The following is a 26,067-nucleotide window of genomic DNA, read 5'->3' on the forward strand; positions in this document are numbered from 1 at the left end:
ATATTCTCTCAAAATGCAGGTCAAATGTCCAAAGTCTGGAACCACTCCAAATGCATCCATGTTTCAAGCAAAATTAACTGTTCCCTCAGCATTCCATACCAAGATTAAGGACCAAGCTGGCCTGGACGCAAATCTGAGCTATGTCCCTTCCTATTATTTTCACTTGGGGCAAATTATTTAATTTTTCTGTACCTTAGTTGTCTCATCCACAAAATGAGAATTATTGTTACAGCAATCAACACTTCATGTTCTAGCTTCCCAAAAGCCCAAACCACATTATTAATATTAAAGTATAAACTCCTTGACCACAGAGACCATATCATATGTTCATCTTTTAATTTAGCACCTGAAGTGGTGACTGTTACAAAAGAAAACTTATATAAACATTTTAAATAAAACAGAAGTTACATAAGAAAAGACAACTGAATTATACCATGGAGTAACTGTTAGCATTCTGTGGTCCCAAGGTGGAAGGGTGGGAAGGAGAACGAATGTAAAGAGACGAAAATCAGAATGCTATTTTTTTTTTTTTTTTTTTTTTTAGGATCACTTGGTGAAATTTTATTTTAAGAAGGTTCCCCAGGACCATGTGTGTACATTAGCTTTTTTTTTTTTTAATTGTAAATAAATGGGATACATGTTGTTTCTCTGTTTGTACATGGTGTAAAGGCATACCATTTGTGTAATCATAAATTTACATAAGGTATTGTTGTTTGATTCATTCTGTTATTTTTTCCCTTCCCCCCACCCCTCCCACCCCTCCCACCCCTCTATACAGTCCTTCCTTCCTCCATTCTTGCCCCCCTCCCTAACCCTAACTCTAACCCTAACACTAACGCCTCCCTCCCCCCATTATGTGTCCTCATCCACTTATTAGCGATATCATTCGACCTTTGGTTTTTTGAGACTGGCTTATCTCACTTAGCATGATATTCTCCAATTTCATCCACAGAATGCTACTTTTGATAGTTGATCATTTTAATACAGAAATAACAAGGGGTAAATTATAATATCTCTTCGTGGCATAATAGTGGAAATGGTATCCTTCTATTACATTGGCAACACTTTTCAAAATGCTGCCCAAGGGCAGCAAAATACAAAATTGATTCTGTCGCTTTCATATATAAACATCCTACTTTTCTCAATTTTTCTTTTGAAATGTTTCAAACATGCAAAAAAACTGAAAGAATAAATAGCACACCATATACTTATATGTGCCTTACCCTAGACCCACCAATTACTAATCTTTTGCCAGATTTCATTTATCTCTATGATTTAGGATGTTTTTGATTTTGATTTTTTATTTTTTGGTAGGTAGCTGATCCATTAAAAAATTACAGGCATGAATACTTCTAAATATTTCCAAGTGTATACTACCTAAGAACAAAAACACATTATTTTAACCAAAGTACAATTATAATACTCTTGAGAATTTTAAACTGATTCATCATAACTTCATAAACAGTCAGATACCAAATACCCTACATGTTCCCCATTTCCCCATTTATTTTTCCTTGCAGTACTGGCACTTGAACTCTAGGTTTCACACACTCAAGGCAAACACTCTACCACTGAACTACATTCCCAGCTCTAAAACTGTTCTTTGTAGTGTTTGTGTGTGTGTATGGGGAGGGGCAATTCAGGATGCAATCAGTCATGTAATATTTTTATTGGGATGCCTTCTTCTTTGGTCTAAAGCAATGCCTTTGCTTTTTTTCTTTCTTGGTTGACACAGACATTTGAAGAGTCCAGGCCACACTATGACCTTAGTTTGACTGGCTTCTCTAGATTTGAGGAGGATTATTACCCATTGATGTCATGTTTTTCCTGCCACATCCCACCAGGGACACATGATGACAATTTGTGCCATTATCAATAATGCTACAGTTTGATCACTTGGTAAAGGTGGTACTCACCGAATTTCTCCATTAATTAGCAGAGAAATTCCCTTTTGTAACTAATAAATAATCTGTGTGGTACACTTTCAGACAATGTGCACATCCTGGCTCCTACACAACAGTACCCAATGATAATCCCTCCCTGAATCAATTTTTTAACACTGATGGTAGTAAAATGGTATTTCACCCCTAACTGTATCATTCCTTCTATGTTTCTGACATTAACTTTTGACATTAGAAAGTTTTCCTCTTCTGGCTCCTCTTCCCTTTTAATCTCGCTAAAAGACTTTTATTCAATATTTTATAATTCATTATCATCCTTTTTAAATTTTTTATTTGTTCTAATTAGTTATATATGATAGAATGCATTTAAGCATTTTGATAAATCATACATAAATGGAGTATAATTTCTCATTTTTCTGATTGTACATGTTGTAGGATTACATTGGTCACGCAGTCATATATGTACATGAGGTAATAATGTCTGTTTTACTCTACTATCCTTCCTACCCCCATACCCCTTACTCTACCTTCACTCCCCTGTACCTGAGCTAGAGTAACTATTCTTCTCTAGTGACCCTCAACTTTTGTGAATTAGCATCCACATATCAGAGAAAACAGGCTTTGGTTTTTTGGGGTTTGGATTATTTTGCTTAGCATGATATCCTCCAATTCCATCCATTAACCAGCAAATGCCATTATTTCATTCTTCTTTAAAGCTGAGTAATATTCCATTTTGAAGTTTTAATTGTCCTATATTTGGCAGACTGCCTCCTAGATGATCAGAAATCTCTCCCCTTCAAAAGGTCCTTCTGATAATGTCCCATTAGTCTTTTACCATTTCTTAGTTTTCTGGCAAAAACTGATTTTGGCATGTCTTACATTTTTGCTCTACCAGATCTGAAGTCAGTAACTACTTTAAAAACTATGAGGTTTTTTCTTTTTTTTTTTTCTTATTTCTTTATTGTTGTCTTTAAAAAAAAAAAAAAAACAGGGAATAGTATTTACAAACTAAGAACTATATGCTAAATGTGCTCATGACTGCGATTTCAAAAACTGTATAGGAGACTCTAGCATGAGAAAATTCTACTCCTCTCAAAATGTCAGAAAAACGAAGAGCCAAAGGAAAATGATGCAGAGGGCTTAATGTTGGTCTACTTTTTCCTTTTGCTAGCTCTCCAGTACCTCGACTGGCTAAGAAAACGGTATACTGTTGTGTATTTTACTTCCAACAGGTGTTTTCAAGGGAAAGACTAAACTTGCTTTAGGTTAATGTTATGGTAACGTACTGTCTCAAGTTTAGGTTGCCTCCAAGTCAGAACTGGCCTCTCCTATTAGGCTAAGGAGGGTGTAAGGATTAAAAGTGAACTCATGATCACCTTTGTTACCTCTCATCCTTCATTAATCTGAGATGATATTTTTAATTGTGTAGGTCCATCTGAACAGCTTATCTTCTATCAGGTCCAACTCCCCTGCCACTGTTCATATGGTTAAAAACTTAGACAAGAGTTAAACACACACAATGCATGGATGGTATCAAACAGCCTTCTCTTTAAGAATAAGACAAGGGGCTGGGGATATAGCTCAGTTGGTAGAGTGCTTGCCTTGCAAGTGCAAGGCCCTGGGTTCACTCCCCAGCACCGTAAAAAAAAAAAAAAAAAAAAAAAGGAATAAAAGGAATAAGACATCTTAGAACTTTGCTCAAATTCAAGTGTTCAGATGTTTTTATTCTGCTTGAATATTAGTGTGATATTGTAACATAATAAGGAATACATTTTTGCTCTGTACTCCCCAGTTTCTGTTCCTAATGTCCCTGGAATTTCCAGAGTAACAGGAGCATCTGTTATTTTAATGATGTGACTCCTAGTGGGCTCCTGGATCAATTTCACATTTTATCCCCTGGAAATAGGAGAGGAACTAGTGATTGAGTTAATAATCAATCATGATAGCAGGTCGCAGTGGCACATGCCTATAACCCAGTGGCTGGGGAGGCTGAGGCAGAAGGATCCCGAGTTCAAAGCCAGCCTCAGCAAAAGCGAGGCACTAAGCAACTTAGTGAGACCCTGTCTCTAAATAAAATACAAAATATGGCAGGGTATGTGGCTCAGTGGTTAAGTGCCTCTGAGTTCAATCCCCAGTCCAAAAAAAAAAAAAAAAAAAAAAAAAATCATGCCCATATCATAAAACAACCATAAAAATCCCAGAACTACGGTGTTTGAAGAGTTTCCAGGCTGATGAACTCATGGAGGGTGGTACCCAAAAAGGGTACCTCTACCTTGCCCTATGCATCTTCCAACTTGGCTAGTGAGTTGTTTCCTTTTTAAATAAATGGGTAATAATGAGTAAAAGTACTTTCATGAGTTCTGTGAACAATTCTAGCTAATGATCAAACCAGAGGAGTAGGTCATGGGGACCTCTTATTTACAGTCCAACAGTCAGAAACACAGGTGACAATCTGTGGCTTCTGATTTGTGCCTGACATGAGGGATAGTCTTGTGAGAATGAGTCTTAACCTGTGAGGTCTATAATGATTCTGGTTATTATCAAAACTGAGTTAAACTTCTAAGACACCCAATCAGTACCCGTTAGGAATTGCTTAGTGTTTGGAGAAAAAGTTAAACACGTGTTGGTAACTGTAAGTGTTTTAAGCTGTGTGAAATGAGAAGATGAAGAAGTTGACAGCAATCGCCCATGCCTCGATCTCGCCAGCAGAGGTCAGGAGAGGACGAGTAGTATAAGATGGAATGGGTCTGTTTTTACAGAACACCATAACATTAGAGAGTCCATTGGTCATGTATTTTGAGTAAGATTTCAAATCATGTAAAGTTATCTCTCTCTCTTTTATTTTTTTGTACCAGAGATTGAACTCAGAGGCATTTAACCACTAAGAAACATCTCCAGCCCCTTTTAATATTTTATTTAGACATAGAGAGTCTTGCTTAAGGCCTCACTAAGTTGTTGAGGCTGGCTTTAAACTAGTGATCCTCCTGCCTCAGCTACCCAAGCCACTTGGGATTATAGGCGAGCACCACCACACCCAGCTAAGGTATCATTTTTTAAGAACTAATGGGCTCCAATATTCTATACATCAGGCAAAATACTCTACTACATGAAGAAATTGCTGAATCTATAAAAATTCACAGTTTTACATAGACTCTCCTTATTAAAAACATTAATAAGCTCGAAGAAATAAGATAATCCATTATTAATATTGTTCTCTGCAGAGCAAATATAATAAGCATGTTTGTTTATTTGCTTAATTGCCTGTTTGGGGAAACCCAAAGCACTTTGCAAACACCAACATTAATCCTCTTATGAGGGAGGATTACTATCCCCATTCTAAATGGAGAGCCACCCATGTAATAACACATTTGCAAAGCTAGAATTGAAGCCATGATCACTTGATTACACATCAGTATATCTGTCTTCCCAAATGGCAGAAAGTATATATGCTTCAAGGGTATGTTTGGTAAAAACTAGAGACTTCAGCAAGGCTATTTTCTTGAATGATTGTGTTCAATTTAAAAATAAATGAAAAATTTTTATTAGTTTCCTAGAAGTGATGAGCATGGCAACTAGGACTAGGCACTCATCGTACATGAATTTAAAACAAAAATTGGGGGGAAATCTGATAAACTAAAAAATTTCTAGCCTTAGACTGCTTCGCATGAGTCTAAGTGCTCATTCCTCTTTAAAGAAGTGAAAACTATACCAAGGAGGTCATGCAATATAAGTGTGGTTTATGTATAAAAGGTCTGTAGAACCTCAACAGCCTCAAAGCCCTGCCCCAATAAAAATTTCATAAATAAGGATAAAATTATGTCTTATTTTGAAATAAATTATTAAGGTAAGCATAAATCACTTTTTACTGACAAGTGACTCATTATAATAAATTCTTTATAGAGCAAACAACCAATAATAATACCTAATAGCACTGAATAGGAGGAATTTGTTGTACTGTCTTTAAAAAAACAGACAGAAATTTAAGAAATTTTTTAAAAACAGAAATTTAACAGCTTCTTTCAAGCATGCATCCTCTACTGGCTTTCTTCGATTTCTTTTTTTCTTTACTGTCCCATTTCTTATCTAAATCACTGATTTGGAGACTGAGCCATACTGGACCAGGAAATTATTTTAAATAGTGGGAGAGGAAGAGGTCAATATCGGGTTACTGGATTTGTATTTTGCCAAACGTGGATATTTTTTGTTTAAAAAAAAAAAATACTGTCCAACACTTCTCTCCCTAATTTCTCAAATAAAGAACATTTTTGAAACACTTGAAAGGATAATCTCTGTCAGTCTTTAAATCAGTAAGTACATTTAGGGTTATAAAGATGTCAATACATGTTTGAGGAAATGTGTTTAACTAGACATGCGCATTATACAAGGTAGACATGTTTTGAAACATCACATCACCCCCATAATCACATACGATTTTTATGCTTTTACAGACCAATTAAAAAAATTAAAAATTTAAAACAACAACAAAAAGAAGTCATTACATCCATCTACTCAGCCCACACTTATTGAGCAGATGTGATATGCTGAGCACTGTTCTAAGTTCTAGGGATACAGCAATGATCAAAGCAGATTTTTTTCTTACAGGGAGGAGGAAGAAGAAGTAGAAGAGGAGGAAAAGAAGAAGGAAAAAGGGGAAAGAGAAGGAAGAGGGTATGGAAGAAAAAGAGGAAGATGAGGAGGCGGAGGAGAAGGAGGCAGAAGAAGAAGCCTCGTATAGATTACATCCTACTGGAAGACAGAGAAAATAAAGTAGTAAGCAAAATGTATAATATGTAAAATCATATTAAGTGCTAAAAAGAAAAAGAAGGATAATTAACACTAAAGGAGAGACAGTTTTCAATTTCAGATATGATGGCCCGCGGCAGTCTTATTCTACAGTTGACATTTGAATAAACGCATGAAGGAAATGAGTCTTGCAGCTAGCTATTGGTGAGGAGAAACATTCCAAGAGGAAGCAACCAGTGGAAAAGGCCTGAAAGATGGAATGTGGCCACCATGTTCAAGGGACTCTAAGATAGCACGTGAGCAAGAGGAGGGAGTCGTAGGTGACATCGGAGAGTCTACAGAAGTTAGATCATACAGGGCTTTGACGGTGAGTTGAAGGGCTTTCCTTTTAATATGGTTGAGATGGGGAGCCACCATAAAGTTCTCATCAGAAAGTGACTTGATCTCATTTTAACAGGACCTCCTTCTGGTTGTCTCAGAGAACATATAAGGGAGGGAGGTGACATGGCAGAGGAAGGAAGACAGGAAGGCAGATTACAGTGGACCAGGATAGGAAAGGTAAAGAGGGTGAGAAATCATCAGATTCTGAACACATTTTGGAAGCAAAGCTCACAGTATTTGTTGACAGATGAGATGAGGGGTTTGAAAGAAAGTCAAAGATCATTCAGAAAATTCACACTGAACAACTAGAAAAGTAGAGTTTTATTTACTATGATGGGAAACTTGTTAACAGGAGAGATTTAGGTACTGAACCAAATACTGTCAACCTGGGAAAAGATCAAAATTCAAAAACTGAAGTAATGTTTCTACTGAAGAGTGTCATTTTTGTGCCACTGTCACCGAAAAATCCTAAGTGAAACCAACTGTGAATTGGAGACTACCTGTAATAGCTAAAATAGAATTTCAGTTAGGACAGAAGACAGGATAAAGACATGAGGGTATGATACCCTGGTGCTATCAGTGGGTCAGAGGACTGGTTAAGTCAAGGCACTGCACAAAGAGGTGATGGACAGAGGGTGGGGACAAATTTAAAGTGGGCTGATGGAAAGCTCACCATAGGCAGAGTTTACAAAGCAATCACCACTACTGACACTTCTCATGCACTCCTCAGTGACAAGGCATCTGCCTTCCCCACACCAGCATACCATTTCCTTTCACTAACACTATTCTCTAGAAAGCCACCAATAATCTCCCACCTACCATCTTTCTTGACTTTGTTCTAGCCAAGGGACATAGTAAGTTTCCCAAAGGCAGAAACTGTTTTATTTCATGTTAGAATTCTATGCAGTAAGATACATAGTTGCTACTCAATAGTGTAGCTATTAAAAGGAAGAAGTCCCTTTGCCAAAGCATCTAGGTTATGATACTAAGAGAGAATCAGGGAGTCTTTCAACTGCAGAAGTGCCTGTAGGGGTTTCTATACATGTAACGTGGCAATTTTGCCTATATCTTAAGGTTTTGCTACAGTTTTGATTTCAGAAAATTTTGATCTCAGGAAGATTCTCTAAAATGTTTTTCACATTCCAATTCCAGTTTCAGCTCGATTGTATGAACTCAGTCCTCTCCCCTCATCGGAGGTACACAAACAGAAACTAATCTCAAAAGACACCCTCATTTTTATTCTGCAATTCATTTTTGAGACCGAAAAAAATGGGGAAGGAGGAGGAAGGAGACTCTGAGCAATCTTACAATATTCAATCCCTACTTCCCACACATACCCAGAAAGGAAACTAGCTCCTTGCTAAGGAGACTGAGGAAAGGTTTAAAAAAGAAAAAAAAGCTGACATGTTTACTATGTAACACTTGCCTAAGTCCTAAAGTGTGAAGATACTTACTTGAACACATAAAATGGTTTCTGCTGTTACTTACAGGAAATTTATTAGATCTTGTGGAACAATTAATCTCATGAAACAGTTATTTTCCAAAGAACTATTGGTCTAGAATGGTGCTTCCTTTGCCAGAGGGTGCAGGAGAATCACTGTAAAGCTTTTTAAAAGTTGTCTGCCAGGGTCCTGCCCCAGAGAGGCTGGTTTCACAGACTAAGGCCAGGCCTGGATGATCATAGACTCCCATACTAGTCATTTCTAGTAACAGCTATCTTTCCTTACTTTCAAGTATTTTTCAGAATCTCACAGACCCTCCTAAAATTATTTTACCATTAATTTAATTCCCTTCTTAGCATGACATAATTAGTGTCAAATTTTAACAATGACTGGACCATATAATATGGCACTCAAAATCATCGAAGTGATTGATTTAATAAAGGCAATTCATCAGTAGCTACAAATAAATGGACTTACCCGTTCCATAGCTGCATTATGAAATGGGAGCTCCTCCTCACTGCAGAGAATAACATGTGAAATAGTTGAAATCAGAGCAGACTCTTAAAAATTATTTAAGTACAAATGATGTACAATATTTTTTGTCACCACAAGCATTATATAAGCTTCCACTTCACTAAATTCAACAGAAAACTATTGCTATTCCATAACCACAATGTCATTATCTTCAAATTTCTAGATCTGCCCTAATACAGTAGCTACATGTGGCTATTTAAGTGTAAAATAAAATTCAATAAAATTCAGCAATATTTAGTCTCATTAACCATGTAGCTACAGACTGCCACATTGAACATTTCTATCACTGCAGAAAGTTCTACTGGATGATATTGCTCTAGACCAGGAATCAGCAAACTTCTTCTGTCAAGGTAAATACTTAAATAGTAAATATATTAGGCTTTGTGAACCATTCAGTCTTTTTCACAACTATTCAACTCTTGAGACTACAGTATAAAAGTAGCCATAGATAATATGTCACCTGCATGTGGCACTGATCTCACAAAACTTTTATAAAAATATGGTGAGCTGGATTTGGCACCGACCTTTACTCTAGACTACCACCTCCACTTTTGGCTCCAACTATGGTCTATAATAATTGACTGTTCCAAAAATTAGCATAGTACTGAGGATGTAGCTCAGTGGTAGAGTGCTTGCCTAGCATGCACAAGGCCCTGGGTTCAAAGGCCAATGACACAAAAATATACAAATAAAAGTTACCATTAAAAAAGCTTCTGGTGGATTTGTGAATGAAAAAGAAAACATCCACTTTTATTCTGTACAATAAAGAAAGCAATTCATTGTTAAAACAAAGGGATTTTTTAAAAAAAATATAGAACAGATCAAATTCATTTCTCTGGCATAGAACCTGTGTGAAATCTAATATAAAATAGTCTAAGACCCTTCACATTAACTTTCAGTAATACAGAAACAATGCACTAACCATAAACCAAGTAACATGCTTTCAGTGGCTTTCAAAGTAGTAACTGATGCTTTCACAACAACAATATACATAGTCTGGCTTTAATTTTCCCTTAAACTAAAGAGTACCACTTTCAGAAGCATAACTGATCAGTATTAAAAAGTTCAGTGATTCCAAAGGCACTCTGGTTACTTTGCAAAGTCCTTAGACAAATCCTTAAGCCACAGCAATGGAAATGACAAGGAAAAATGTAATAGCCAAAAGAAATCTTAAAGAGTCCAAATCCCTCACTTCACAGATAAGAAAACTAACATTTTCACTTAGTCATTTAGCCTAACATAGCAATGTTCGGCACTATCTAATCCAGTGGATACAAATGGAGATCTTCAGCTAGCACAGGAACATAGGAAAAAAAGAGATAGAGGTTGAGAAGCCAGTTCTCAAGAAGAAAAGAAACTTTTAGGATTAAAATTAAAAGCTGTCAGGCCTCACAGAGAGATGACAGAGCAAGAACGTAGTTCAGTTTGCCTATGCAGTTTCTTGCATTACTTCTTATCCTTAAAACTCTTTATTAAGAATCTGCTATGTGCACACACTGCTCTCCACAGAACTTTCCTCTCCCTCTGTGTTGTCAGATGCTAATGTGTACAGTCTTCCAAGGAGTAGGACGAGGCCTCATCAAGAGCTCTGTGCTGCATCCAGAAGATACCCGGCATGCCAAGGTCAATGCTGATGAATGAATGTGTGGACAGAGAGATGGATGCATACTGTGTGCCTGGTATCTTTGTCTTGTCACACAAAAATCTTGCAAGCAGAAGAGAGGAAGGACCACATCTGGGTGAGTGTGGAGTATTTCTTTACATCAGCAAACTATAGCCCATGGGCCAAATCTGGCCCACTGCTAAGTTTTGTAAATAAAGTTTTAATGGAACACTGCCATGCCCATTTATTTAGGCATTGTCTATGTTTGTTTTCATGCTACAGCAGTAGATATCGAGTAGTTGCAACAAAAACCATATGGCCCACAGAGTCAAAAACATTAAGTGTCTGACTCTACAGAAAATGTTTGGCAACCCCTGTTGTGGAGAATAAGGGCTTAAGGGCACCTAAACCTTTTTTTTTTTTTTTTTTTTTAAACAAAACTCCAAGTTGACAAGTAGCTATACCTCATGGAAATACAGTAACTAAAAACAATGACTTGGTCATCAGGGGAAAGAGAGAGACTTTAATTGGATATAGTTTTCATCCACTATTAAACTTGAAATGTATTACTAATTAGAGTATATGTGCCTATAATTTCTCAACAGTTCAGAAAGAATACTTCTGTCACTGAGATAAACTTTCATTTGGAAAGATGAAATTTAATTTGTTAAAATCAATAAGCTGAATACATTGACAAAATTTAATTTTTGTTTTTGAAGTTAAGTTTTACCTAGCTAGTCAGAATTTATAGGGTCAGTAGAAAGAGATCGCAAGCCTTTGTAAGCAAAACAGATAATTTTTAAAAACAAAAACACCTTTATTTTGGTTCTTATATGTTTATTCAGTCCCAGTAAGTGACAGTCTGATAAATTTCATAAATATACAAATTTTGATAAGTAGCTGAACATATGATGCTTGCTATTAATTTATCTTTCCTATTTTTGGTATAATTTCCTGTTAATTCATCTATTAATAACTCGTGACCCAAAAGAATTATTTATCATTATCCAAATACCAGGCATTCTTTGTTGAGCACACTAGCAGTGGCTATTTTTGATTAGCATGTTTAAAGTCCTCCAACTTCTTCAACAAGCTCGATTTCTCCATCCGCCAGCTGTAACCCCATCACAGGCACAGTCTGGAGATAACTCCCTACTGCCGAGAACTAAACAAAGATGTTGCTGTTCCAACATGGAGCTGGGCTGGTTTGGCAGCAGCTTTAATATTTATTGTGAAATCTACTTTAAAACCAAGCTATACTACATTTGTTAGTTACTGCTCCTCCTTATATCATAACAAGTAATCTAAGTTTCTAAAACTGTAATTAGATATGAACTCAGCAGCCTTCAGTTTTTGTCATTTTATTGTATTGACACTGAACTTAAAACCCAATCTCATTGCAGAACCAACCAAAAATTACAAATAACACAACAGGAAGAAAAAAGGCTTTTTCAATCAAGGTGTGACAGGGAGTAATATCTAAATGCCCATATCAAGTGACTTATTCAACAGTGCAAAAAACTCGTTTGCAGGGACATTCAACGAAAGCCACCAGCAGCAATCTCTGAAGAAAGTTTTACTAAAATAAGGTACTGTAACAAAACTCAATGACTTTGGTGAAATTTAATAAAGCCTAACATTACACTCAATCCATTTCTATGCTTCATTATTTTCATTTGTGCTACCTGCTTTAAGACTGCTTCATGGAGTAAATAAAAACAAATTAGTGATGGCGTGAGAACTGGCACCAATCTGGTTCATCTTCTAGTAAGTGTTGAGTGTGGCTGTCTTAGCATGTATCTCAACAGATGTAACACCACTTCTAACAGTATCCTCACAGGACATTCTTCTTCCCACCCACCATCCACCCTTTTAATTTCCTTTCTAAGCATTTCATAGCACTATATTTCTCTTATTAAAAATACAAGAAGGGCTGGGGAGATAGCTCAGTTGATACAGTGCTTGCCTTGCATGCACAAGGCCCCAGATTAAATCCTCAGCACCATAAAAAAAAATTATTAAAAATACAAGAAGGTGGTAGCAGGTATTAAACAACAACAGTGCAGAACACATGCTCTGCAGTGAGATTGCCCAAATCTACACACCAAACCTGACATTCATTGCCAACATGACTTGGGCAAGTTATTTGACTTCCTCCTACATCAGTTTCATCATCTAAAAAAAGGGAGATTAAAAAAGCACCTAGCTGGGTATGGTGGTTCATGCCTGTAATCCCAGCAGCTCAGGAGGCTGAGAAGGAGGATCAAGAGTTCAAAGCCAGCCTCAGCAAAAGCAAAGCACTAAGCAACTCAGTGAGACCCTGTCTCTAAATGAAAAAAAAAAAAAAAAAAAAAAACAGGGCTAGGAATGTGGCTCAGTGGTCAAATGTCCCTGAGTTCAATCCCCAGTACTTAAACACACACACACACACACACACACACACACACACACACACACACACACACACACACACATCCCTACTCCAAAGACTTTCAGAGAGGAATAAGTGAGTTAATTTATATAAAGGGCTTAGAACAGTACCTGGCACACACTAAGTATTCATGAATATTAACTAGTATTACAAACCTAAGTTATTGACTTTTTTCCAACTAGAATGGACATCAAATGGACATCAGCACAGAGTGAAAAACAAATTTAAATTAATTGTTTCTAAGGCCCAATTCAAGTTGTTTCAAGCAAAAAGAAAAGAAAATTTAGGTAATTAAGAGAACATTTTGGAATGCACAAATTATTAATGTGTATTTAATACTGTATTAGACCATTTTATCTTAAAAACTTTATCACAGTGGTTTAGTACCATCAGAAATACCTAGGAAGGCCAAAAACAACTGAGTTGTATCCTACCTTCTGACTCAATATCTTAGTATAGAACCTCAAAGTGGTTTTTGTCTATTTTCCCACTTAATTCTTATTTGTGGACAAATTTGGGACCTAGTGACTTTAATAGTCTTAATGCTCAAATTGTCCTTTTAAATTTCATTTACATGCTGGAACTACATATTAACCCACAAAAATATGCACTCATTCTCTGTAACATTTACGGCCAAGTTTGATTTAAAAGGGGGGGCCAGATTAAGAACAGTATTTTTGTCATAGTTAAATACTGCTCTGCTAGTCCAGTGAAATTCAAAATCTTCTGATTTTAACAACTCAGGAGAAAGTTTCAGACGTGCAATGCCTAATATAAGGTATAATAATAACATATTCGTCCAGAACTTTATAAAGCATTGTTATATTTTATTTCTTCAAAGGCTCAGTACTCTTAAGGTATACAAAGCAATTACCGATTCTTGTTTTCAGATGAAATGGTTTACTGACCAGGGATCGGCAAAACCACAAAAAAGCACACATTTTCTAACTCTTAGAACTGTTTCTGTTTGCTTGTTTGCCTTACCCTCAGAAACATATGGTACAACAAAATAATTTCTAAATTCAAATAAACAAAATCTGACTGAACAGGAGAAAATAAAGTCTGATTACTATGTTACTACTATGAGCTGTACAAGAAATTGTTTTCCCTTCAAAATCTAATCATGTTATAGAATAAAAATTCCTAGCTTTTTTCCTATATACAATAAACAAAACTGAAAGAGTAAATTTGAATGAAAGTTCAGTTAATCCCTAAGTTGTATATAACTCAAGTATAGAGATGAATAGAAGTCTCCAACTCTGTGGGAAGCTGAATAACAATGCCAGAATCATAACAAGCGGATTCACATCATCTTGCAGGATGTTTTTGAAGAATCAAAATTCACTTTCACTCTTTTACTGTACAGTGGTCCAGCCTTCTCTCAACTCTTTATATAACATACTCAGGACATATGGGATTAATTTTGAGAAGCAATATCATGAATACCTTTACAATAAGGAAGATGAATGGCATTTCTTTTCATTGATCATTTTTAGGCTGCACAACCCTTATGTTCTGATTGCCAATTATTTTTAAAATGCATTTATATGAAATTAAATATTTTGTAATTATTTTTAAAATCAATTGTTATCCATGTGTTTAGTTTTGCTAAATTATTAATATAACTCATTTACTGCATTTAATATTCTTACCAAAACCCCCAAAATATTAAACTCAAGAATTCTTAACATAGTTCAATTTTAATCAAAAGGTTAAAATTCCAGAAATTTGGTATTAAAAAACATATTGTAGACCATTCCTGGAATTGTATTCACAGAAATTCTATTAAAAACAAGAAAAATCAACAGGTGACCATAGAACATTATCACAAAGCTTTCAATCTATGTGACTTACTGTAAAAAGCCAAATCTATCCGTGACTTTGTAAACAAGGTAATCAGCATCTTCCCAAGGTTCAATATCTGCACCTTCTCGTCCCTAAAACAATGGACAAAGAAGTTTATAAAACTGAATAATTTTTTAATAAAGACCCAAAATCAGAAACATGTTTTAAACCCAACTATTCTGGGCAATATGTGAGTCCTAGTTACAAGCTAAGAAGACACTGTGTCACAACAGCTGACATGCAGCTGAGCCTGATCAGACTGAGCTCCTGAGGGAAGCTGATGAAGCAGGAGTAGCAAAAGAGGCTAAGAAAGCCCCTCAGGAGGAACTGCCAAACTTTACAAGTTTTTTAGTGAATATGTCTTAGAAACCTCATTTTCTTGTCTTCCTCCAAACTTGTCAGAAGCACAGGCTATGTACTTTGTCTCTCCACTGCTTTGTTTCACAACTACATTAGCTCTGAAGTGACTTTTGCCACCGTCAAAAATGTTCTTCCAATTGTGAGACCCTGTGGACGCTCTTCAGTTCTCATCTAAGGGAATGTGGGGCAAACCGGTCAGTGTAGCTCACTGCCTCCTCCCTTCTTCCATGACAGTGTGCCCTGGAGGCTCTCCGTATGGCTGTCCAACTCTTCCTCTGATGGCTTTTTCATGAATGACTCTTAACTGCTGGTGTGCCGAGTTCTGTCCTCAGCCTCCTGCCCATTTACTTTTAGGCTGTTAATTAATGCTTATTAGTGTAGGAACCGCACATGTGACCATCTATACCAATCACTCAAATTTTAGATTCAAACATACAATTCTCTTGTGGACACCTCCATCTGAGCATGTTTTATAATGTCTACTCACGTTCTCCTCTGAGTATATTGTGAGCATCTTGTGGGCAAAGACTGCCGAAACTTATTTCTGTGTTATAACGTGGAAGAATCCCCAACTGTGTTAACTACAGGAGCGGGGGGATGCATGGAAGTGTGAGTGAATGAAAGTGCTATTTATGAGCTAAGCAGTTAAAAAAGCTAATTAGGTTTTTCATAGATCACACTAAAACATGACCACAATAATGGGAAACTGTGTTCCAAACAACCAACTTAAAACTGAACTCTGGGAGGCTGGGGTGTAGCACTTGCCGAGCATGTGCAAGGCCCTGGGTTCAGTCTCCAGTACCTCACCCTCACCACCACCCCTCAAAAACTCCCGAGCAAACTCTGGAAACATGACCGTCAAGTTGAATACTGCCTATATGCCTTCCTGGAAGCAGGGCTTGGTACAGATGGCTTTCTATAACTTCATGCTTGTTACTCTCAGAAATAATCAAAAATAAAAGATATACAATTACATGCAAGCAATGCAAGTATTATGACATTTATAAATAAATACTATAATTCATAACCCTCAGGAGGTAGGGTAATAAATAAGAAGAATTGAAAATCATCAACAACTGTGATTTTATAGGCCATCAAAAATCAAGATTCTATTGGACATAACTTTCCTATGTTCATATAGGAATACATGACCAGGGTAACTCCACATCATGTGCAACCACAAGAATGAGATCCTGATTAGAGTAAGTTATACTCCATGTATGTGTAATATGTCAAAATACACTCTACTGTCATGTTTATTTAAAAAGAACAAATAAAAAGTAAGTAAATAAAAATCAAATTCTATTCTATTCTAAAATAAGGATAAAATACTAATGGAAATTACCTATGAATATATAAATACAAAATCTAAGGTCTGTTGTAAATTTACAACAGCACACATAAATTATGAATACAATAGGTATTTAACTCTACTTACTCACTTATTCGAATATTTATAGAGTACCTAGTATGAGTTAGGAACTTTTCTAGGTATTTAGGATACAAGAGTAAATCAAACAACAACAGAAATCCTCCCTTGAGAATTTAATTTTAGGAGAGAGCAAAAAAACAAGTAAAATACATAGAATGGTGAGGTAATAAATATTATGATGAAAAATAAAGTGGATACAGTGTGCCAGGGGGTAGAAAGGGGAGGGAATAAAAGGGGACGGAAGAGAAGAGTTCAACAAGAAAGTACTATCTGAGTAAAGATCTGAAAGAGAGGAGGTAAAGAGGCTGGGGAGTATCCAGTATATAAGTATTCCAGGCAGGGGAAACAACCAGTGCAAAGACCCTGAGACAGGACCAAGCCTTGTATTGAAGAACAGCAGGAGAAAAGAGTGGCAAAAAGGAGGGAGAGAGAATTTGGAGATTAAGTCAGAGAAAAAAGATGAGCTCCAGTTCTCGTGAAGTAAACAAAATGCTTCTGTAATTTAAGCTTTCCAAAAGCAAATTCCTTTCTATTTATGTGATTTTTCTAATAAAATTTACTCAGAGTAAATATGGATACTTACTCGGTCATATTTAGCAACTATTTCAGCTCGTTCCTGGGCAAGTTTGAGTGCTACATCCTGCTCGGAATCTGTGGAGAGATCAAATTTAGATGAACTGTTATTCTAAGGATCATAAAGCTAGTTAATTATAAAACAAAACAAAAACAAAAATCAAACAAAAACTAAAACTGCCTAAAATACAACATCAAATAAACTTACAAAAAAAAAAAATCAGGACAAATAAATCTAAGCCTTTAAGAATCAGTTGTGGTTCTAAAATTTCATGGAAGTAAAACTGAAATGGAAAGCTCTAACTCTTCAGATGAAATCCACTTAGGCAGAAGATGAGAAGACTATTCAAAAAGTTTTTTTTAAAAGTAAGGTAATTTCTCCACCTAATAAACTAGTATAAGATATGCTTCAGGAGTTATTAAAAACTTTACATCACGTGATGACGATAATCACATCTTCATTTAGCCTTTCAGGTCCCTTGATCAGTCAGCTGCCTCAAAAATCTGCTAGCTGATCACCAAGCCTTCAGCTCACAACATGCACGTGTGCACATGCACACACACAACCTTCTTCCTTATTAACACTGGGCATTTTTCAAAGGTACAAAATTTGACAACAAAAGCAGAGATCATAGCATAAAATAGTATGGATATGTTTAGATTATATATCCCAAATACCATAAATAAAAATAAAAAACTAAGGACAGATCGTATAAATGGCATTTCCAATCAAGAAGCAAAAGATAGCATGACAAAAGAAAACTGGGTGAAGGACATGAGCAAGAAATTCACAAGAGCAACCACAGCAGCAACAACTATGCCTGTGTTCTCACCAAGTGTCTGATAGGAAGATACCACCAGGCAGAAGACACTGCGCTGAGCACTGTACCACGCCGATCACATTTAATTCTCACAGCACGCTAAGGCAGGTATTACTATTAATCCCACACCAACGTTAAATGAGGTTTGAAGATTTTGAGCAACTTTTCAAGGTCACAAAGATAGTAAAAAGTAAAGTTAGGATTCAAATCTAGACAATCTTGACTCCACAGCCCACAACTTTAACCACTACTTTATAAAAATTATAACTTAAAACACTGAAAGGATTTCCAGTTAAAGATGGCAGATAGAATATACTTTTATATCATTTCTCCTCAAAGCCTACTAAAATGACAACCATACTAAAATCAAACTCCCTCCCTCAAAGCACCAGAAAATTTAGGTTCCTGAGGAGAGGAAAGGGTGAGGTTAAAAACAAGGGAGTTGAGTGAAGGGAAATCAAATCACTGAGAGTTAAAGGGATGGATGTGTGTGGTTGGAGAAGAGTGTTAGGGGAGGACCAAACCTTCATTCTCCAACAGGAAACCAATAGATAATGCCCAAACTGAAGAGCAGGGAGTGGCAGGTAGGCATGTTACCTTAGCGCAGCAGAAGGAAACAGGAAAACATGAGCCATGGTGGTGGCGAGTGGTTACTTCTATGCAGTGGGCAGTGGGGAGGGAGTACAGGGGTCAGCTGTTTCCAAAAAAGTCTTAAAAAAACTGCTGATCTCTAAGCTAAGCAAAGCTCTGACAAAAATAAAATCTAAATTTAAAATAACAAGATATGAGAAAAAATACACCTCATTAGTAACTAAAGAAATATGTTCTAAAATATCACATTGCATCTATCTCAGACTAATCAACCAAACACAGCACTGATGTTAATGCTGACAAGAGTGTAGGGGAGTGTGCAGTTCCTTACACTAGGATAAACACAAAAATTCATGAAATCTTTCTGGAACGTAATTCAATAATATGTATCAGAATTCTTACAAGCGATCTTATCCTTTACCCAATATTTCACCTCTAGGGATTCATGCCAATGAGACAATCAAATAAACACAAGGTTGTTTATAATAGTAAAAATGGCAAAAATGAGAACTGATATTTCTTAAATGTTTTTGGGGGTGTTTATGTTATTATTTTTATCAGAATATAAGATGTGAATATGTTATCCTTTGTGGAAGTGTGAATAAGTAAACAGGATGTTTCAATATAAATAACAAACCTAAAGTTTGGTTAAATTTTCACAATGAACTAACACAAACAAGAGTTTGATATAATCAACATAACTATATCCTATTTCAAACTTATGAACTGTTGCAAATTCCTTTGTCCCCTTCTGTTGCCCAACTTAAAAACATTACACTCATACTTCCATTAAAGTATAGGGAAAGCAAATGAATAAAAATTTAATTCAAACTAGGGAACTTGACTGTTTATTAAACTCTGTGTCTACTAACAGAGCCACTAAATATGGATTTCTTTGGTGATTAGGCCAAATTCAATAGATGAATGTTTTCCTGGAATGTACCATGGAATATACTAATCATTCATCCCTGCTTCCAGTCTGAGGAGTCTCAACTACATTTCCAACATAACAATGAGAAGTTTAAAAGTATAAAAGCAGGAACTAGAAATGGTATGGAGTTGGGGAAAATGCCAAGTGTCCCAAAAAGACTTCGCTATGGCAAACTGCTAGATACAAATCTTCACAGGATTAGCATCAGGCTAGAGAGTTCCAGAAAGGAAAACCTAATTATGTAATAGAGATCATACCAGAATTAGATGAAACTGCATCCTGACTTTCTGAAAGGTCATATACTTTAACAGGCCCATGACAGTTGACTCTAGTCAAATAAATAAGTTCTAAATCCCTAAATTCCCTTAGAAATTTCTTATCCTTACATTTACCCATGGGGAGAAATTTTATTAATGAATGTGTTTTACAAAGAGAGTAGATTTAAAACAAAACTAATTTTTAAAAATACAGCAAATCTGCTTCTTTTAGGAAACTAAACAGAATGCCAATCTTTCCCAATAGTGAAGTAAGAAACATTGTTTAATAATATACAGGGAGGGGTAATTATCTACAAAGTAAGAAGTAGGATCCTTATTCAGGGTTAACCAAAGTTCAATTATGTTTCTGATGGTCAGGTCTGTAGTTGAGAAGTTTATTAAGAATTGCACTAGAATAGTTCCTTTGGTTTCATTCTGATTGCTTATTTAGAAATTCTACTGAAAAATAAAAAGAACTTAGATCAAAAACATTGGCCACAAAGACACCAAAAGCTATCTTGTGTCTCTGTATAAGTATGCACAAAGTTCCAAGCACCTACTAAGCAATGATAGCTGTGTTCATTAATACATACATCACATGCCACTATCAAATAATTTATTCAGAGCATTATGCTATAAACTTAAACACTATATCTTATATTCCCCCTGCATGATAAATTCATAATTAACAAGTTTATTTTGAAAAATTCATTTTGATACAATAGTATTTGTTGCCAAAACATTATAGTAATCAAATTGTATGCAGTATGATTGTTAGAATAAATGTAGTTGAAGAAACAGTTCCTATCATTAAAAGTAAAACGTGAAAAAAATATGTGGATCAACTCCTTTAAATATTACTCTTACTTTACCAACTTGCTAGTTTAACACTCCAAGTATACAGGAAAATATCTCTGGCACAAATTGATGGAAGAAAATGACAACTACACTACCTTAAGAAGCATTTTGATTTTGAGACTTCTACTTCCATTTAAAACCCCCCATCAAAAAAAAAAAAAAAAAAAAAAAACTTTAAGAATCAAGTATCTACCTGAATTACATTCTTTAAAAATAGGCGTTATATCTAAATGCCCTTTTAATGTCACTAAATTAATTCCAAATTCATACAGTTACCATATTTTAAAAGTTTCAAATTCAATCCCATAAAATAAAATTGGTGGTAGACAGTTTTCCTAGTGTACTTTGACAGATGAGTGTTATATATATGAACCATAATCAGTTTTAAAAATACCTTACCCTTTGTTGGACAGTCAGTCAGTCCTTGGGAATTGACAGCTGTTTCAGTCCTCATAGAGTAACTTATCTATTCCAAGGTTTCATTACTATGTTACAGTTCTCAAGCACACCAAGGGTGCTAGGTGCTACCTCACACATACTGCAACTAACTGAAACAAAATACAGGGGAAGGAGCTCACTTTAAACTAAGTGTGAAACAAGCATCAGAAAGTTTGAGACGCATTCTGTCTTGTTCCAAGGGCGAAAAAAGACCTCAGTGTGGTTACATGGACTGTAGATAACTGAACAAAGATGATATTTGTTGAGGGTGAAAACATGTCTTTCAGGCTAGATCCCAGCTATGAGCCATACCAGCCTACACCCAGCATTCCATCTAATAAGCAATGGGGGCTTTAAACAAGTGGCTTCATAATGTGTTCCAATCCTGTGCTTCAAAATGAGCCACATTCTTAGTATTTTTAATAAAACCACAGACGTGACAAAGAAAAATTCTATTTAAACCAGTAAACTCAAGTTATATAGAAATGCTTTTCTCCTTAAATACATTTTATATCTTAAATATATTTTATATCCTAATATAATTTTTATTGTGAAATTTTCAGCCAGATTCAGACAGGAAGCAAATACTACAACGGGGGTCTGGGCCATTTTTAATACACCACACACCTACAGGTGAAATGAATGGTTCATGAAAAAGTGTAAGTACTCCAGAATGGCAATATAAACTTTTCTATTCTATTTTATTTATTCCTTTCTTCTCATTACTGCTTCCCTTAACCGAATGGGGATCTGTAATTTGGAAACCATTTTTCAAAAGTAACAGCCCAGTCAGAGGCATGCCTATGGACATTAATTACATGTAACAGGACACTAATGAATTAAGTTAATGCTCAGCTGAAGCCAGCTGTAACATTCAGCAAAAGATAGCAGAAGCATACAGAAAGGGAAAAGAAGGAATGAGAGACTAGCATTAAGTTTCCTATGGTCAGAAAATGATGAAGCACTACTTGCAGAGTTCTGGGGAAAAATTATCATAAACTTGGAGCTCTATACTAAGTATGAGGAAAAATAAAAGCATGTGTAGATACTAAATGTATAGTAAGCTGAAGAATCATGCCCCCCTTCAAAAAAATAATGTCTACATCCTAATCCCTGGAACCTGTAAATGTTTCCTAATCCGGCAAAAGGGATTTGCAGACATGGTTAAATTAGGCATTGTAAAACAAACAAACAAATAAATAAAATTAATTTTTGAAAATTAAGCATCTTGAGACAGGGAGATTATGGTGGTTCTGATGTAATCACAAGAATCCTTACTAAGAGGAGACAAGAAGGCCAAAGAGAGGAAAGGAGGCTGAAGCGACACAAGAAGGTTCACAAGCCAAGGAAAGCAGGTGGCCTCTAGAGACTGAAAAAGGCAAAGAAGCAACTCTCCCCTTGCTGCTCCAAAGGAACCAGCCCTGCTGACCTCTTGACTGTGGCCCAGTGAAATGGATTCAAACTCCTGAACCCCTTAACTCTAAGAGAGTAAATATGTGTTGTTTATGCCACTAAGTTTGTGATCATTTATTTCAGCATCATGAATATATAAGAATTCAAAATGTAATGTCTTTTAATGTTTCTTTGAAAAATAATTTGAGAACATACTACAAAATACTAAAACAACAGTAACAACAAAAAGAACTGATCCTGTCTCCCTGACCAAACTGCAGTTGGCTCCTTTGAGTCAGTTCCTCCATAAAGCTTTGACCTCATCCCTGACCTACTTTTGCCCTACCCAGTCCAGTTGTAGCAAGACTCCTGCTTTGGTGAGAATACCCCTATCCTTGATATTTAGTCATCCTTGATCTCTGGTGAGATTCCTCATTGCCCGCCTATTGTTTTTGTTTTGTTTTGTTTTGTTTTGATGGCATGCTGGAAATGAACCCAAGCCTTGTGAATGCTAAGCAAGCACTCTACTCTGGGTTACACCACCCCCACCTCCTACCACCTTTATGTATGATTACCCTGGCCCATTTTCGGCAAGAATCCTCTTATGTTTGTCTCTTCTTAGTAATTTTCCACTCACTGACAACCTCTCCATCCCCTCGACCCTACTCGCTAACTGTAAATTCCCACTTGTCCTTGCTGTATTTGGAATTAAGCCCAATCTAGATTCTTTTCTCTGACAGTCTTGACACACCTACTATAATAGTCCTAAATAAAGTCTCCATTACCTTTTTAAACAAGTGTTAGAATAATTTTCTTAATAGGATAAAAAAAAAAAAGTGGCAGACGCAGGATCCATAAAAACGTAGGAGGCCATAATTAGACATTTCCAGGAGCCAAATGTGCAGCTGCCTAGAGAGCAATCCATTTACATTAGAATTGGGAATACATGGTATCTTCAAGAAACAAGGGGACTTCAAGCAACGTATAGATCAAGGATAGAACTAGTATAACTACAGCAAAAGTTTAACTATAAAGACACCAAAGAGAGGGTGAGAGAACTACTAGAAATCTCCAAACAAGTGAAGAACAGAGTTAGAAAAGCCACAGTCCAAGTAAGAATTCAAGTGCAAAGGGGCATGGCAGTGACCTTAATGGTCTATGAAGAAAGAGAATTCATTTGACCTTGACCCATTTACCATTAGGATTATATTTTCTTCTCTACATAATTCATCAGAATATTTAAGACTAAAGTAAATGGTATTTTCATTATTGTGATTATATAAGAATTTTACTGGCTATTAATGTTCAGAATCAACTATAGACAATCTATCAAATTGAATTATGATGTGCACACACACATACACACCCCATTACAAACTTAAGCCCCCTAGAATAAACTATTACCTACCAAAAATATTCTCTGCATTATACAAGTCTGCATGTTTTCATACACACATACATATATTTAGGCTCCCTTTCCCATTCAAAAAATTAGAATCATTCTGTAAATAATTCTACACCTTACTCTAGTCCACTTGGCAGTACACCTTGGAGATTGCGCATATCAACACCTACAGACCTAATTGGTAGCATGCCAATAGGGTTTAGCAACAAGTCTGAAGTGAGTAGTAGATAGGTACAGGTGGTAAGCTCTGACTTGCATCATTTGCTGATTTCCATGCTACAAACCCTCCCACTATGGTGACCAAGCCACCAATGCAGTATTACTGAATGCAGAAGTTCAGGCTGGTTCCAGTGCGCCAGTGAATCCGCCTCAACATTTTTCACAGCTGTAAAGTATTCTAAGTATTAACACAGTTTATTTAACCAGTCCTCTCTTGGGAATTTGAATTAGGAGAAACTGAGGGAGAAGCAGCAGCAGCAGCACTGTCAATAAAGATTGTAATAGGCAATGATGACTAAAGGCAAGTAGAAAAATGAGGAAGCAGAAACTACCAATAAGCAGAGAAAAGTAGCTGTTGCAGAGAGGAAAATACTACCTAACTTCCAATGAAAAGCAGTCACCATCAGAGGGACCTTTCACCTAAGAACAAGAGAATAGCCCAACCCAGAAGCTGCTTTTGTGCTTCAGTTCCTGGAGGTTTTCATTTCCAGTTCAATGGGTTCAATGTCAAACACTTTTTTTTCCTGAAATAACTTGAATAAGTTATTTGTGTTTATACCTTCAGTTCCTTGGATTCCACCTCATTCTATCACCAAAATCAACAGGGCCTTAAGTACTAGTTTTAGTCATTTGTGATCATTTTCTTTATGTACCATGAACCACGATATGTCAAGAACAAAGATCCTTTAAAATGTTAAGATCATAACAGGCACCAAAGCTAAAAACTTCAGCATTTATTTTGCCAAGCTCTAGATCCAAGGCTGGAATGCTCAGGGAGAAATGAGCAGAGTTAAACAGAGCAACATCAAAATACAACTGAAAACAAACACCCCAGTAAAGAAGGTGTACCCGCAATAACAGAATCTGATTGGTTCTGCTGGTGAAGGTTCTGAGCGAGCCTAAATGAAATATGGACACCTAAAGGCCCCGATCTCAAGCCAGGGCATCGCCTCTGAGGAGCGTACCTCTTCCTGCCCCTACACTGCCTCACACCACCACTGGAGTCATTCATGACCCAAGGCTCTTCTCCCCTGCACTCCAGTCCAGTCCCACTTCCATCTCTCATAAGTCCATTAATTTCACATTAAAGAAATGTCTTTTCAAAAAATGTGCAAACTCAAAAAACAAACATACATTTATTTTCTTCTTTCTTCCCTACTAGTGTACTAATCTTAGAAAATCACTTCATTTTCTTCCCTCTTTCTTATATTCACTTGGAAGCAGCAACAACAAAAGATCCTAATCATAGCTTTAATTATAAAATAGTACAAAGAATTACAGAAAAGAAAGGAGGGCCAATGAATGCGGGATTATATGTAAGAACCAGTGCCACAAACCCAGAAGTCCTCAGAAATGACCAGATTTCCTCTTCCAACCAGCCACACAAATCTCCAAGTATATTTTCATATTCTTTTAGTTTAACATGCAGTATCTGATACAATAAAAGCATTCAAATGAAATTAGTTTAAAATGCTCTTCAGTATTATCAATATACACATGATCTATACCTTTCCATTCAAAATATTTCTTATATCCATACCAGCATATTATCAGCATTTCCATTATATCATACATTAAATTAATCATTTTAAATTTTTTCATTAAACTTGCAGAATACATTTCTTCAAGCAAATTCTAAGTAGAAGCCTAATTATTAAGCAAGTAAAAGTAGTGGGGTTAGGGAAGGACTCTGGTGCCCTCAATGATCCAAAGGCCTCTAAGGCAGTCAGGGCTCTAAGAGCAGCAGCTGCCTCTGCAGCACCCTTTGGTGAGTGCCTTTGTAATGCTCTTGTTCAAAAGAATGCCAGCTGCCACCTCGGCCTCCCTTTTTCACAGAGTCCCCTTACCTGTCCATGTCCTGCCCCTCCTTCTGCAAATTAAAAAGATCAACAGTGTTGTTCGTTATTGTT

General features: G+C 36.2%; 1 protein-coding gene across 7 annotated transcripts in view; it reads right to left on the reverse strand.

Annotated features, from left to right (window-relative positions):
* USP6NL (USP6 N-terminal like) overlaps nucleotides 1-26,067 on the reverse strand; it is a 150,814-nt gene that overhangs the window by 49,924 nt on the left and 74,823 nt on the right. For 5 of the 7 annotated variants that reach the window (XM_079106205.1, XM_079106204.1, XM_079106207.1 and 2 more), the window contains 3 exons: nucleotides 17,256-17,323; nucleotides 14,890-14,972; nucleotides 8,945-8,984 (listed from right to left, as the gene is read on the reverse strand). In XM_079106205.1, the coding sequence (XP_078962331.1) occupies nucleotides 8,945-8,984; nucleotides 14,890-14,972; nucleotides 17,256-17,323 (191 nt within the window). Of the gene's footprint in view, nucleotides 1-8,944; nucleotides 8,985-14,889; nucleotides 14,973-17,255; nucleotides 17,324-21,102; nucleotides 24,385-26,067 lie in introns of those variants that run through there. The other 2 variants (XM_079106203.1, XM_079106208.1) reach the window with 2 other exon arrangements.

The sequence above is a fragment of the Sciurus vulgaris genome, assembly GCF_902686455.1.
Source record: "Sciurus vulgaris genome assembly, chromosome: 12".
In the NCBI taxonomy this organism is placed as follows: Eukaryota; Metazoa; Chordata; class Mammalia; order Rodentia; family Sciuridae; genus Sciurus; species Sciurus vulgaris.